This window comes from Orycteropus afer, unplaced genomic scaffold (genome assembly GCF_000298275.1).
Source record: "Orycteropus afer afer isolate SDZICR_OR568_19922 unplaced genomic scaffold, OryAfe1.0 scaffold00109, whole genome shotgun sequence".
NCBI classification, from domain to species: Eukaryota; Metazoa; Chordata; class Mammalia; order Tubulidentata; family Orycteropodidae; genus Orycteropus; species Orycteropus afer.
Window position 1 is genome coordinate 3,779,306 of NW_006921696.1, and position 11,956 is coordinate 3,791,261.

The 11,956-nt window shown below is 37.9% G+C and overlaps 1 protein-coding gene across 1 annotated transcript in view; it reads right to left on the reverse strand.

Annotated features, from left to right (window-relative positions):
- Nucleotides 1-6,594, reverse strand: part of LEKR1 (leucine, glutamate and lysine rich 1) — a 332,736-nt gene extending 326,142 nt beyond the window's left edge. The window contains exon 1 of the mRNA XM_007943551.1: nucleotides 6,547-6,594. Within this exon, the coding sequence (XP_007941742.1) occupies nucleotides 6,547-6,594 (48 nt within the window). The remainder of the gene's footprint in view (nucleotides 1-6,546) is intronic.
- Nucleotides 6,595-11,956: the final 5,362 nt, after the last annotated feature.

Sequence of the window (11,956 nt, forward strand, 5' to 3'; positions counted from 1 at the left end):
CCTAGGAGTGGCTGGTGGGTTTGAACCACCAGCCTTCTGGTTAGCAGTCAAATACCTTAAGCACTATGCCACCAGAGCTACCCTATAGGTACATTATACTTAATGGTGAAATACTAAATGCTTTCCCCTAAGACTGGAAACAAGGCAAAGATTCCACTCTCTTCTTATTCAACACAGTGCTAGCCAGTGCAACAGACAAGAAAAGAAAAAGATATACATATAGAAAGAAAGAAAGCAAACTGTCACTATTTGAGATGATAAGATGGCCTATGTAGAAAATACAAATACATCTATAGTAAAACTCATAGTACTAATAAGTAAGGTCATACGATTCAAGATAAACATACAAAAAAAATTGTATCTCTATATATTACAGTGAACACATTGACACTGAAATTACAAATACAGTGTCACTTAAAATTGTTCTAAAAAACAAGATACTTAAGTGTAAATCCAGCAAAATGAGTCCAGGACTTGTATGTTGAAACTACAATGATGAAATAAATCAAAGATCTAAATAAGTGGAAAAACATACTTTGATCATGGGTTGGAAGAGTCAACCTAGTAAAGATATAAATTTTCTCCAAAATGATAATACAGGTTTAATGCAATTCCTATCAAAATCCCTGCAAGATGTTTTATTCTAAATTTATTATGGAACAAGTTTATTCTAAATTTTATATGGAAAAGCAAAGGAACTTAAATAGCTAACACAAGAAAGAATAAAGGGAGAAGAATCTCTCTACCTGATTTCAAGACATATTCAGCTATATCAATCAAGACTACATAGCATTGGTGAAAGAACAGACATACAGATCAAGGGAACTTGACAAAAAAAAACCCAGAAACAGACCTACATAAATATCCCCGATTGATTACTGGCAAAAGTGCAAAAGCAAGTTAGTGGAGGAAAGACAGACTTTTTAAAAAATGGTGCTGGAGCAACTGGGCATCTATCAGAGAAAAAAAGAACCTCAACCTAAACCTCACACCTTATATAAAACTAACTCAAAATATATTATGGACTTAAGTGTTGAATGTGAAAATATGCTTATAGAAGAACAACCTAGGAGAAAAGACTGAGGATTTAAACTAGACAAAAAATTTTTATACTTGATCTCAAAAGCATAATCCATAAGTGGAAATATTGATAAATTGGATTGCATCAAACTAAAACTTCTGTTCTGTTTATCCTCTGTGAAGAGGATAAAAAGCAAGCTAAGCTACAAACCAGAAGATTTTGTAAACCACGTCTTCCAAAAAGGACTAGTATCCATAGTAAATAAAGAACTCTCAAAACCCAACAGGGAAAAAAAAAAATCAAATTAGAACACAGGAAAAGACATGAAGAGACATTTCACCCAAAAGAATACACAGATGACAAGTAAGCACATGAAAAGATATTCAACATCACCAGCCATTCCGAAAAGAAAACCAAACTCACTGCCATTGAGTCAATTCTGACTCATAGTGATTCCCCCTCCCCTGCTTTTTGGGTTTTCGAGGTGGAATCTTTTAGGAAGTAGATTGCCCAGTCTTCCTTCGGCGGAGTGACTTGTGTGTTTGGACTACCAACCTTCTGGTTATCAGTCAAATGCCTTAGGCACTATGCTACGAGAGAGCTCCTTAGAGAAATGTAAATTTAAAAAAAAAAAATTGGATCATTCATATACTATTGGTGGGAATGTAAAATGGCACAGGTATTCTGGAAAACAGTTTGGCAGTATATTAAAACCTAAACGTGCAACTCGGAAGGAAGGTTAGGCAATCTACTTCCATAGTGATACTGCCTTGGAAACCCAAGGAGGGGTCGCTATGAGTTGGGTCCTACTGGACAGCATGTAACAACAACAAACATGTAACTATCATATGACCAGCAACTGCATTCTTGGACATTTATCCCAGGGAAATGAAAATTTATGTCCACATAAACAACTATATACAACTGTTCATAGAAGCTTTATTCATACTAACGAAAACTTGAAAAAAAAAAAAAAACCAGAAGTCTTTCAATTGCTGAATGGTTAAATGAACTGTGGTACACTCATGCCACGAAACATGATTCAGTAATAAAAAAGAATGGACTACTGGTACACACGATGACCTGAATGAATACTCAGAAAATTGTACGGAGTGGAAAAAAATGAACTCAAAAAGGCTATATACTCTATGTTTCCACTTATATAATATTCTTTAAATGAGAAAATTATTGAAATGGAGATGGAGACAAGATTAATGGTTGCTAGAGATCATGGATTGGGGATGGGGGAGGTAGGTGTGCCAATAAGTGGACAACATGGGGGAATCTTTGCTGTGATGGAACTATTACCTGACTTGAGACTTGATGTCAATATCCTGATTGTGATATTATAATTTTGCCAGATGTTACTACTGGAGGAAGCTGGGGAAAAAGTACATGGAATCTCTTGGTATTGTTTCTTATAACTATATGTGAACCCACAATTATCTAAAAATAAAATGCTTAATTAAAAAATAAAGGTAAAAATAAATCAAGATGGGACTGGAATATCATAGATTAATTCATAAAGAAATCCTATGGAGCAATTTCAAGAAATGCTGACTACATATATAAATTATACATGATATAGTCTGTCTATCTAAATATGATCCTAAAGTATATCTCCTCCAATATCTATTTTTCCACCCGGAAACCACATCTTAGTATACTATGTGTCCCTCTATGGCCAGTCAGCAAAAGTATTTTTGACTATAAATTGACAGATGCAGGTTTTTCAATATTCATAGCAATGCTTTGAAATAATTGTCTTTCCTAGTAAACTACCATGGATCACAACACTAAGTGAATGGTCTCTCCAAAAATCACATAGCTTCCTTTTGTTTATTAGGTTTTAAAACTGCAATTGCTCAAAAACACATCACACATACTCATACATACACATATTCCGACTTTTATAGAGTGTCAGCTTTAACATTTCCATGGCTATCTTCTTTTTACTTTTCCTCTATTTGAATTCAACACAAAATCTGACCCTAGCCACAGTGGCCCAAAATGACCTAGTAAAATGAATTTTATTTTTTCTGGCAGTGACAATCTGTGCTTGGAAATATAAAACTGTTATTCTGAATAAATTTCAAAGTTCCAAAGTACTAAAATTACTTCACTGAAACAGGACAAAATGAGCTGTTACTGCTGAGGAAAGGGATTGTTATCCCAGAAAGAACAGTGTGCTCTCTAGCCCTTGTACCCCTACTTTTGTTTTACAAAATAAACAACTCTATTTTACTTTGTGTCCTGTGGTAATAAAGACCTCTTGAAGCTAAAATTCTATTAAAAATGTTCATTTTGTCACTTTTTACAAAAACAAGCGATCAGTTTCACTTTTGCAAAACAACTAATTTTTCAACTAGTTTGTTGCTATTGTTGTGACTTTTGCATATGCCTTCTAGCAAAAAGGAAAACTGTTTATTATTTTTTTGTAAAAAGAAGAGTTTATATGTCTCTCAAATGGATGGACATTACTGAAAGGAAAAGAGGAAGAATTATTTTCTGATTTATAAATGATGCTTTAGTTTTACATTGTAGCAGTAAAATCTTAAACACAGAACTGTATTATCAGTACAAGTGCATTCTACTTTCAGAATACTAGATGAAAATTGTAGAAATGCTGTTGGTTAGGTAGGAGCCTGCTGAGGCCCAGACAGAAAGCAGATTTGTCTAAGTACACACAGAAGTAAAATGTAGAGTCTAACAGTAATAACAGCAACAACAGTAATAAAGGTGAGAAGTGGGCCTGTATTATATTTTATGCTGCTTAGGTAGATACAATTCTATGCTCAGACAGAAAATGGATGAAAAACAAAAAGACCCAGGAATGGGAGTCAGAAGATTAATCTTACTCCTTCTTCCCTAAGATTCCCTGAGGCAACGACACCAGAAGATGCTTTAACAATCTTAGCATTCTAATCAGGCAATGGATTCTGTAAATGTAGCTTATTATCATCAATTTTCCCCACCCTTTCTCTTTGGTGGTCATCTCCTCCATCATCTCTACACTCTCTTATAATTCTCCTTTTTCTACTACTACCCATTTTGCTATTAATCATGTAGTACAGTCATTTTCACACTCTAATTTATCAACTATCCTATTTCTATATCACATAGCAAAAGGAATCAAGAAAGGTTCCCGTCATCTACTCTTTCCTTAATTCTATACTGACCTCCTTGCCTATATACAGAGAAATATATACATAAAACACAGTGGGAGTTTTCCTGGGAAGAGAAGCTAGCCTGAAAAGTTAAAAGAAGAACAAGGGTTAAAAAAAAAAAAAAACACTGAAAGATGTCTTTGTGACTATACATCAGTCCACTCATCTATTTCTTTAAGAACAAAGAAATAGAGCATAATTTCCAAGCCATTATGAAAAAAAATATTTGTTTGCTTCATCTTAAAACTAAAGTGTTTATAATCTGAACTATTCCCATTATCATTACAAGCTATACATCTGTTTTACACGATTTATTTAACATGATTCTATATAAATGATATATGCAAGCTGAATAAATGGATATTCTTATCTAATAAGTATCCAGTAATTGTCTGATCAGTAGGCAATTAAATAAGTTAAATTTCAGACAAATTAGACAAATCAAACATAGGTAAGAAACTGTGGAAAAACAAATAGTTGACTTACTATTAAACATTATGCTTTTATAGACTTAGGGATTCAGGTACACATTTTGGTTGCTTTATAATAAGGCAACCAAGCTAGTGTCTCGTACATAACAGGCACTCAGTAAGTATTTCTGGAAAAATGATAATCAGGGAGCAGGAGGTGAGTATTAACAAGGAAAGAAGACAGAGCATGATGATCCTTTAATTCTAAACATTCATCAGAAAGGTGAATAGTGGTCCCAGGCCTTAGCTAGCTCACCTTCTCCTGGTGTCCCTACTTCTCCTGAATTATCTGGATAGCTGCCATTCTTGCCTTGAGAAAGAACTGTAGGTATGAAATGCTTGGGGTTTGCTTTTTTTTTTCCCCCTAAACAATACTTTAAAGAATTACAAGCATGAGAAAAGACACTCTTATAAAAATCTTATCAAAATAAATATTCTTTTATGTATTCAAGATGTTTTAAGTTGTTAAACATTCTCTAACTTGGCCAGCTTGCTCTCACTGCTAAGCTTCGGCTACCTTGACCTAGGATTCCCTACCCCTACTTGTCTATGGAAATATTCAGCCTTCAGGAACCAGCTCTAGTTCCACCTGTGCATAGAGCTCCCCTTGACCAACCCAATACTCAGGGATTCCTCCCACCTTCTCCCTTCTCACAACAGATATTAACTATACAATTGGCATGGCACTAAAATCGTACACTACCCTTACAGAGGTTCTTTTTTTTTTTTTTTTTTAATGTGATTACATACCCTCTTCCTGACAGATGATTAGTATCTGAAGTGCTGGTATTGTTTCTTGCAGGTTTTTTCCTTTTGTTTTATTTTGTTTCTTTTAAACTCTACCACACCTAGACTAGTAAACAGAAGGAACTTATTGAGGGAGAAAGGAAGGACAATCTATGCCTTCAAACACACATATCATCTTTTATTACGTGAACACAAGCATAGCTGAACCCTCTGTACTTATTACCTATGCTTCTTATTAAAATGTGAAGCAATTTAAATACAATAGTTTAAAAGTTCTTTTCTGATAAACTAGACTTCCCTTCCAGTTCCTGCTGGGTTTCAGTTTACATAAATCTGAAGGACAGGTAGTAATAGTAACTGTCAAGTTAAATCAATGGCATGATTAATTGTAACAGGCAGTGGAAAGCAACATGCACAATGAATAAAAGCATATCTGAGAGCTGACTGCAATTTTTAATTAAAAAATAATGGATTGGTGGTTAATTAAGAGTTGCCTGTAGATCTACTGAAAAAACTGAATGACTTAATGACAGCTATAGTTTAAGGTTTGAACTCACCATTTAGGCCAATCATTTCCAAAGAGGTATCTCCTAAATTATACTTTTAAAAACGTATAGATTGCCAAATTAAGCATGGGAGAAAGTTTTTCCTGAGGATAGATGTCAACTGACATGGAAGAGAGCAGCATAGAAACTGTGAAGAAGAACTGATTAACTACATTAAATGAGCTGATATGTATAAAAGGGCTTAAAATACCGATGGTACATGCTAAATGGTGAAAGAGTTTCACGCAAGCGAAACTGAAAACAGATCCTTATATAGAGAGACTTAAATATCTAGCAGCATAAAAAGTTATAAACATGGACATCCCTGGGGCCTTCTTTTCACAAGGGCCCTGCAAAAATCCAGACAAATACCAAGCTGGAATAAGAGACCTGTCTTCTTTCACAGGAACAAATATCCTTTGACTGAATTGAATTCTGCAAGTTTGCCCATTATAACTACACCTTCTTCACTCCAGCAATTTAGTGTAGATTCCAAGACTAAAGTAAAAATTAGATATCTCAATACATTCTGTAGGTCTTAGAATTATCTAGCTGCTAAAATATTACTAATGTTATGCTGTAATATAATATCATACCTTTTGGATTTCTTCAGGTAAAGCATGCATGGGAATGTGATGATCCATAGTTTCCCAAAATATACTGAGGGAGCTCTGAGGCAAAATAATCTAAAAAACATTGATGGCAGAATTGAAATAATGTCAGAATTGAAATAATGTGAAGAACATTCAAATTAAAAGATCAGTTATCAATTCCTGCGAGTACATGGGATGAATCGGTGATAACTATTTCAAGAGATGTGTTTCATCAGAGAGTTAAAAGGTACAACTGGGATGTTTTCAGTTAACTAGTAGGACAATAGAATAGGAAAGACCTAAAGAGAGTGATTGATGTGTTAGAAGTGAGATTTTCTTTAAAATTTATTACCTAGTAGTTATTTCTGTGGTGGTTTACTACTCATTATCTGTTTTGCAAATGCAGAGTAAGGATCACTTTCACATTTTAAATAGACTCATTTATTTCAATGCAAAAAGTTATTTTTTTTTCTATAAAGGTGTTAGAGAAAAAAAATCTGAATAAAGTGTTTTAATTTAGCTGAAAAGAAAAATAATTGTGTCATGAACGCTGGTTTAAATGATGAAGTGCAGACAATAATATTTAGTTACCATATTAAATACAATACGCAGGTACTAGACAAGCAATGTCAAAGCATCCAAAGTGCCAATCTTACCTAAGATGGACATTTATATAATTGTGATGCAGACATTTTGCTTTTAATAGATTTTCATTTTTCTAATCGAACATTTCAAAATGAAATTCTATCTCTATTGTCATAAAACCAGAAGATGAACAGAGGAGCACTTTGGTTTTTGTTTAATCCTTCCCAAAGATAGTGTTCTGGTTACCTAGTGCCACTCTGACAAGAATATACCATAAATGGGATGGCCTTAACAAACAGGAGTTTATTATCTTACAGTTTGGAGGCTTTAAATCCAAGTTCAAAGTGCTAGGTTCTAGGGGCTGGGTGAAAGCCCCTCCAACCTTGGGGTCCAGCTCTGCCACCTGTTCCCGGCCCACTGGAGCTGGAGGCATTTCTTCACTCAGACAGCTGCTGGCTGCTGAGGCTGGCAAACCCAAGGTTGACAAGTAAAAAGGCATAGTCCTGATGTTACCAAACCACCATGGCAGGCCATTAATTAAGTCCAATGTAAGTCCCAAGGTTGGGAGAGTATGGCAGGCTACTGAACAGCAACACAGCTACATGCAGGATCCAAGCATGCCATAAGCTAGAGACTATCCCCAAGGTCTCTCCTTATATACAGGAAGCAGACCACATCCCAAAGACAGCTACTCAGCTGCTTGTGGTAGATCCTACCATGGAGTTGACTGCCAGTCTCATCATGGGGAATAACTACCACCAGCTGCCCAGCCACTCAACCAGGCCCAGCCAAGTTGACACACAAACCTAGCCACCACAATTCCACCCCTTGTCAACTTGGCACCTGTACAGATCTTCAGTGGGTGGTATCTGTACAGATCTCTTCACTGGGTGACTCCAGTCCCCTAGTTCCTGAGTGGCGACCTCACCCCCTTGGCCTGATGGGCCCATTCCTCTCCCTCTTGGGCATGGCAGTCCTGCCTCCTCACTCTTGGACAGCAGCTATGGCTCCATCCCACTAGCTCAATGAACGAGCAGCCCCACACTCCAGAACCGAGTTGGTGAAGGTCTGGCTCTGAAACCTAGGGGGCTCTGGTGGTTCCACCCCAAAGGCCTACCCTTACAAGCTAAGGCAGCTCTGCTTCCATTTCCCTGATCTCTCTGCTTCTGCTGATTAATGTCAAAGGCAACCCACTCCACTGGAAATCTTCCTGCCCCCAGGCATTCAGGTTTCTTGCTCCATGGGCCGGCCAACCTACTACTCCATTTCATGCCAGTCTTCACTACCAGTTAATGCCCAGAGGCAACCCACTCCACCAGTAAGCCACCTAACCAAAGGCATCAAGCTTTCTCCTCCGTGGGCTGGTAAGGCTGTCACTGTCTCATGCTGGTTCTCTCAACTCAGCTTCTGCCGTCTGTCATGCTGATCTCTTGCTGTGCTCCTGCCGTCTGTCATGCTGTACACCGGGATCTCTCTACTGGGGTCTCGGGTCAAGGACACACTCCACTCCTGTTTTGCCATTTTAGGTATCTGTCAGAGCAGCATCCCACTCTCTCGGTACCATATTCTGTTCTGGTTACCTAGTGCTGCTCTGACGAGAATATACCACAAATGGGATGGCCTTAACAAATAGCAGTTTATTCTTTTACAGTTTGGAGGCTTTAAATCCAAGTTCAAAGTACCAGGCTTTAGGGACTGGGTGAAAGCCCCTCAACCTTGGGGTTCAGCTCTGCCTCCTGCTCCAGGCCCATTGCAGCTAGAGGCATTTCTTCACTGAGACAGCTGCTGGCTGCTGAGGCTGGCAAATCCAAGGTTGACAACCAAAAAGGCACAGTCCCAATGTTACCAAAACACACGGCAGGACATTAATTTAGGTCCACTGTAAGTGCCAAGGTCAGCAGAGCATGGCAGTCTGCTGAACAGCAACACAGCTACATGCAGGGTCCAAGCGTGCCATAAGCTAGAGACTATCCCCAAGGCTTCTCCTTATATACAGGAAGCAAACCACATCCGAAAGACAGCTAGCTACTCAGCTGTCTGTGGTAGATCGCACCATGGAACTGATTGCCAGTCTCATCATGGAGAATAACTACCACCAGCTGCCCAGCCACTCAACCAGACCCAGCCAAGTTGACACACAAACATAACCACCACAGATGGGGAAAAAATAGACTGTCCAGTTTCATAAGTGAGAGATGTTTATAAACAGGCTGTCTTTGGGTTATGAATGTCTGATTTATAGATAACTTCTACCTGCCCTTTAATATTATGTAAATTTGTCCTCACTTTAAAATGACTGAACCAACCCCTCGGCAACATATTCCTCATCACAGTCACCTTCACTTGATGCACATGTAGCTTTTACATCATTAAATAATTCTTGCACTAAGGTAAGGCTAAATAAGTGTTGCTAGAACACACTAACGTACTACATGTACCTCTTCCAACTGACCTATAAATTCTTAAAAGACGCATTTAGGAATGGCTATCGTATTTAACCCACAGTCTGACTGTACACCTAAAGGGAAGAGGGGCAGCAGAGTAAGATGGGACAGGTACAATTCCATATCAAGGAAGAAGGCCTGAAGGTCATGAGGACCAATTTAGGAATTCAGGAAAGGAAAATGTCTTATCTTTGGACATTTTGGGGTGGGGGAAAGTTAGCTAGTAAAGGTTTCCTGACATTTGATCTGGGCAGGATTTTGACAGAGACTGGGAAAAGCATAGTACTCTAACAGAGAAAACAACCCTAGCCATGAGGAGGGGAAAAAAAAGCACTGCTGTCAAGTCAATTCTGACTTATAGCGACCCCCATTGGATTTCTGAGGCTATAAATCCTTATGGAAGTAGATTGCCCAGTCTTGCTGGCTGGTGGGTTTGAACCACCAACCTTCTGGTTAGCAGTCAGATGCTTTATAGCCATGACAAGTTGGCAAGAAAATAGTAGGAAAAAGTCTTATAGTGGCAGTATTTTTGTAATTGTGTAATACTGGAAGAGAAGATTCCTCATCCTTTGTGTTAGTAAAAACACCCCTAGTTTTAATGATTTGCTGTTTAAAACAAGTAATGGACTGTCTTCCTACATAAAACATAATACGACGGGGGGGGGGGGGTTAAGTTAAAATTAGGGTTAATTATATGAACTTAGGTCCAAATGGCCAAGTACATTGTAATAATCGGATGTTTGCAGATTCTCATAGTGATTAAGTGTAAAGAAGGCTCATTATTCTAATTTCTACCATTTTACATTTTATCAGTAACATAGCACCATCTTATTTCTACTCAAACTCCAAAACTCACTGCCATCCGGTGGATTCTGACTCATAGTGACCCCAATTCGATTTCCAAGGCTGTAAATCAGACTGCCTCATTTTTCTTCTGCAAAGCAGCTGGTAGGTTTGAACCACCAATCTTTTGGTTAGCAGCCAAATGCCTTAACCACCACACCATGAGATCTCTACTGTTGTTATTGTTAGGTGTTGCTGAGTCAGCTTCAACTCATAGCAACCTTAGGTACAACAGAATGAAACTGCCCAGTCATGCACCAGCCTCACAACCCTTGCTATACCTGAGCCCATTGTTGCAGCCACTGTGTCAATCCATCTCATGGAGTGCCTTCCCCTTTTTCCATCTCCAGGGAATGGCTTCTTCTGACATTACCAAAGCAGGTAAGATGACGTCTAAGCCATTCTTGTTTCCAAGGAGAATTCTGGCTGTACTTCTTCCAGATCAGATTGTTACTTCTTCTGGCAGTGCATGGTAACTTTCAGTATTCTCTGCCAATATCACAACTCAAAAGCATCAACTCTTCTTCAGTCTCCCTTATTCATTGTCCAGCATACACACAATTGAAAACACCTTGGCTTGGGTTAGTAGGCGTACCTTAGTCTTCAAAAAGACATCTTTGCTCTTCAGTACTTTAAAGAGGTCTTTTGCAACAGATCTGCCCAGTGCAATAAGTCATCTGATTTCTTGACTGCTGCTTCCATGGGTGTTGATTATAGAACCAAGTAACATGAAATCTTTGACAACTTCAATCTTTTCTCCATTTATCGTGATACTGCTTATTGGTCCAGTTGCGAGGATTTTTGAGTTATGTTGAGATGTAATCCATACTGCAGATTGTAGTCTTTAATCTTTATCAGTAAGTGCTTCAAGTCATCTTCACTTTCAGCAAGCAAGGCTGTGTCTTCTGCACATCACAGGTTGTTAATGAGTCCTCCTCCAATCCTGATGCCACATTCTTTGTCATATAGTCCACCTTCTGAGGTGATTTGCTCAGCATACAAATTGATTTAAGTATGGTGAAAGGATACAACCCTGACGCACTCCCTTCCCGATTTTAAACCATGCAGTACCTCATCCTAAAATTACCAACTAATTCTGCTTCTAGTTTCAATCATAAAATTATTTGACAGTATGAATCTAAGTGACAGTATAAGCAAAGCAACAGTGGAACTACTTTTATTTAGTACTTTCATCATCTGTGAGGCTTTACTATACCAAAGGAAGAAATTGGCAAGATCTAATTACTGAGATAAAATTTGCCAACTGAAAAAAATCCTCTCCAAAAATGCAGAAAGAAAATTTTCTTATTGAACAAACGTTAAACCAGCCTGCAATGTACATCAAAGGTAATCTGTTGATGACATTACAAAAACAAACCAAAAAACTCATTCTTTTTATACAGCAAAACAGATATAGTATACATGTTCTTAAGATAAATAGTGGGCAAGATGGCGGACTAGGCAGAAGGATTGCACAGACCCTCTTCAACAAAGAAAAGGGAAACCAATTAATACAGACACAGAAGATAATCTTGGACCCC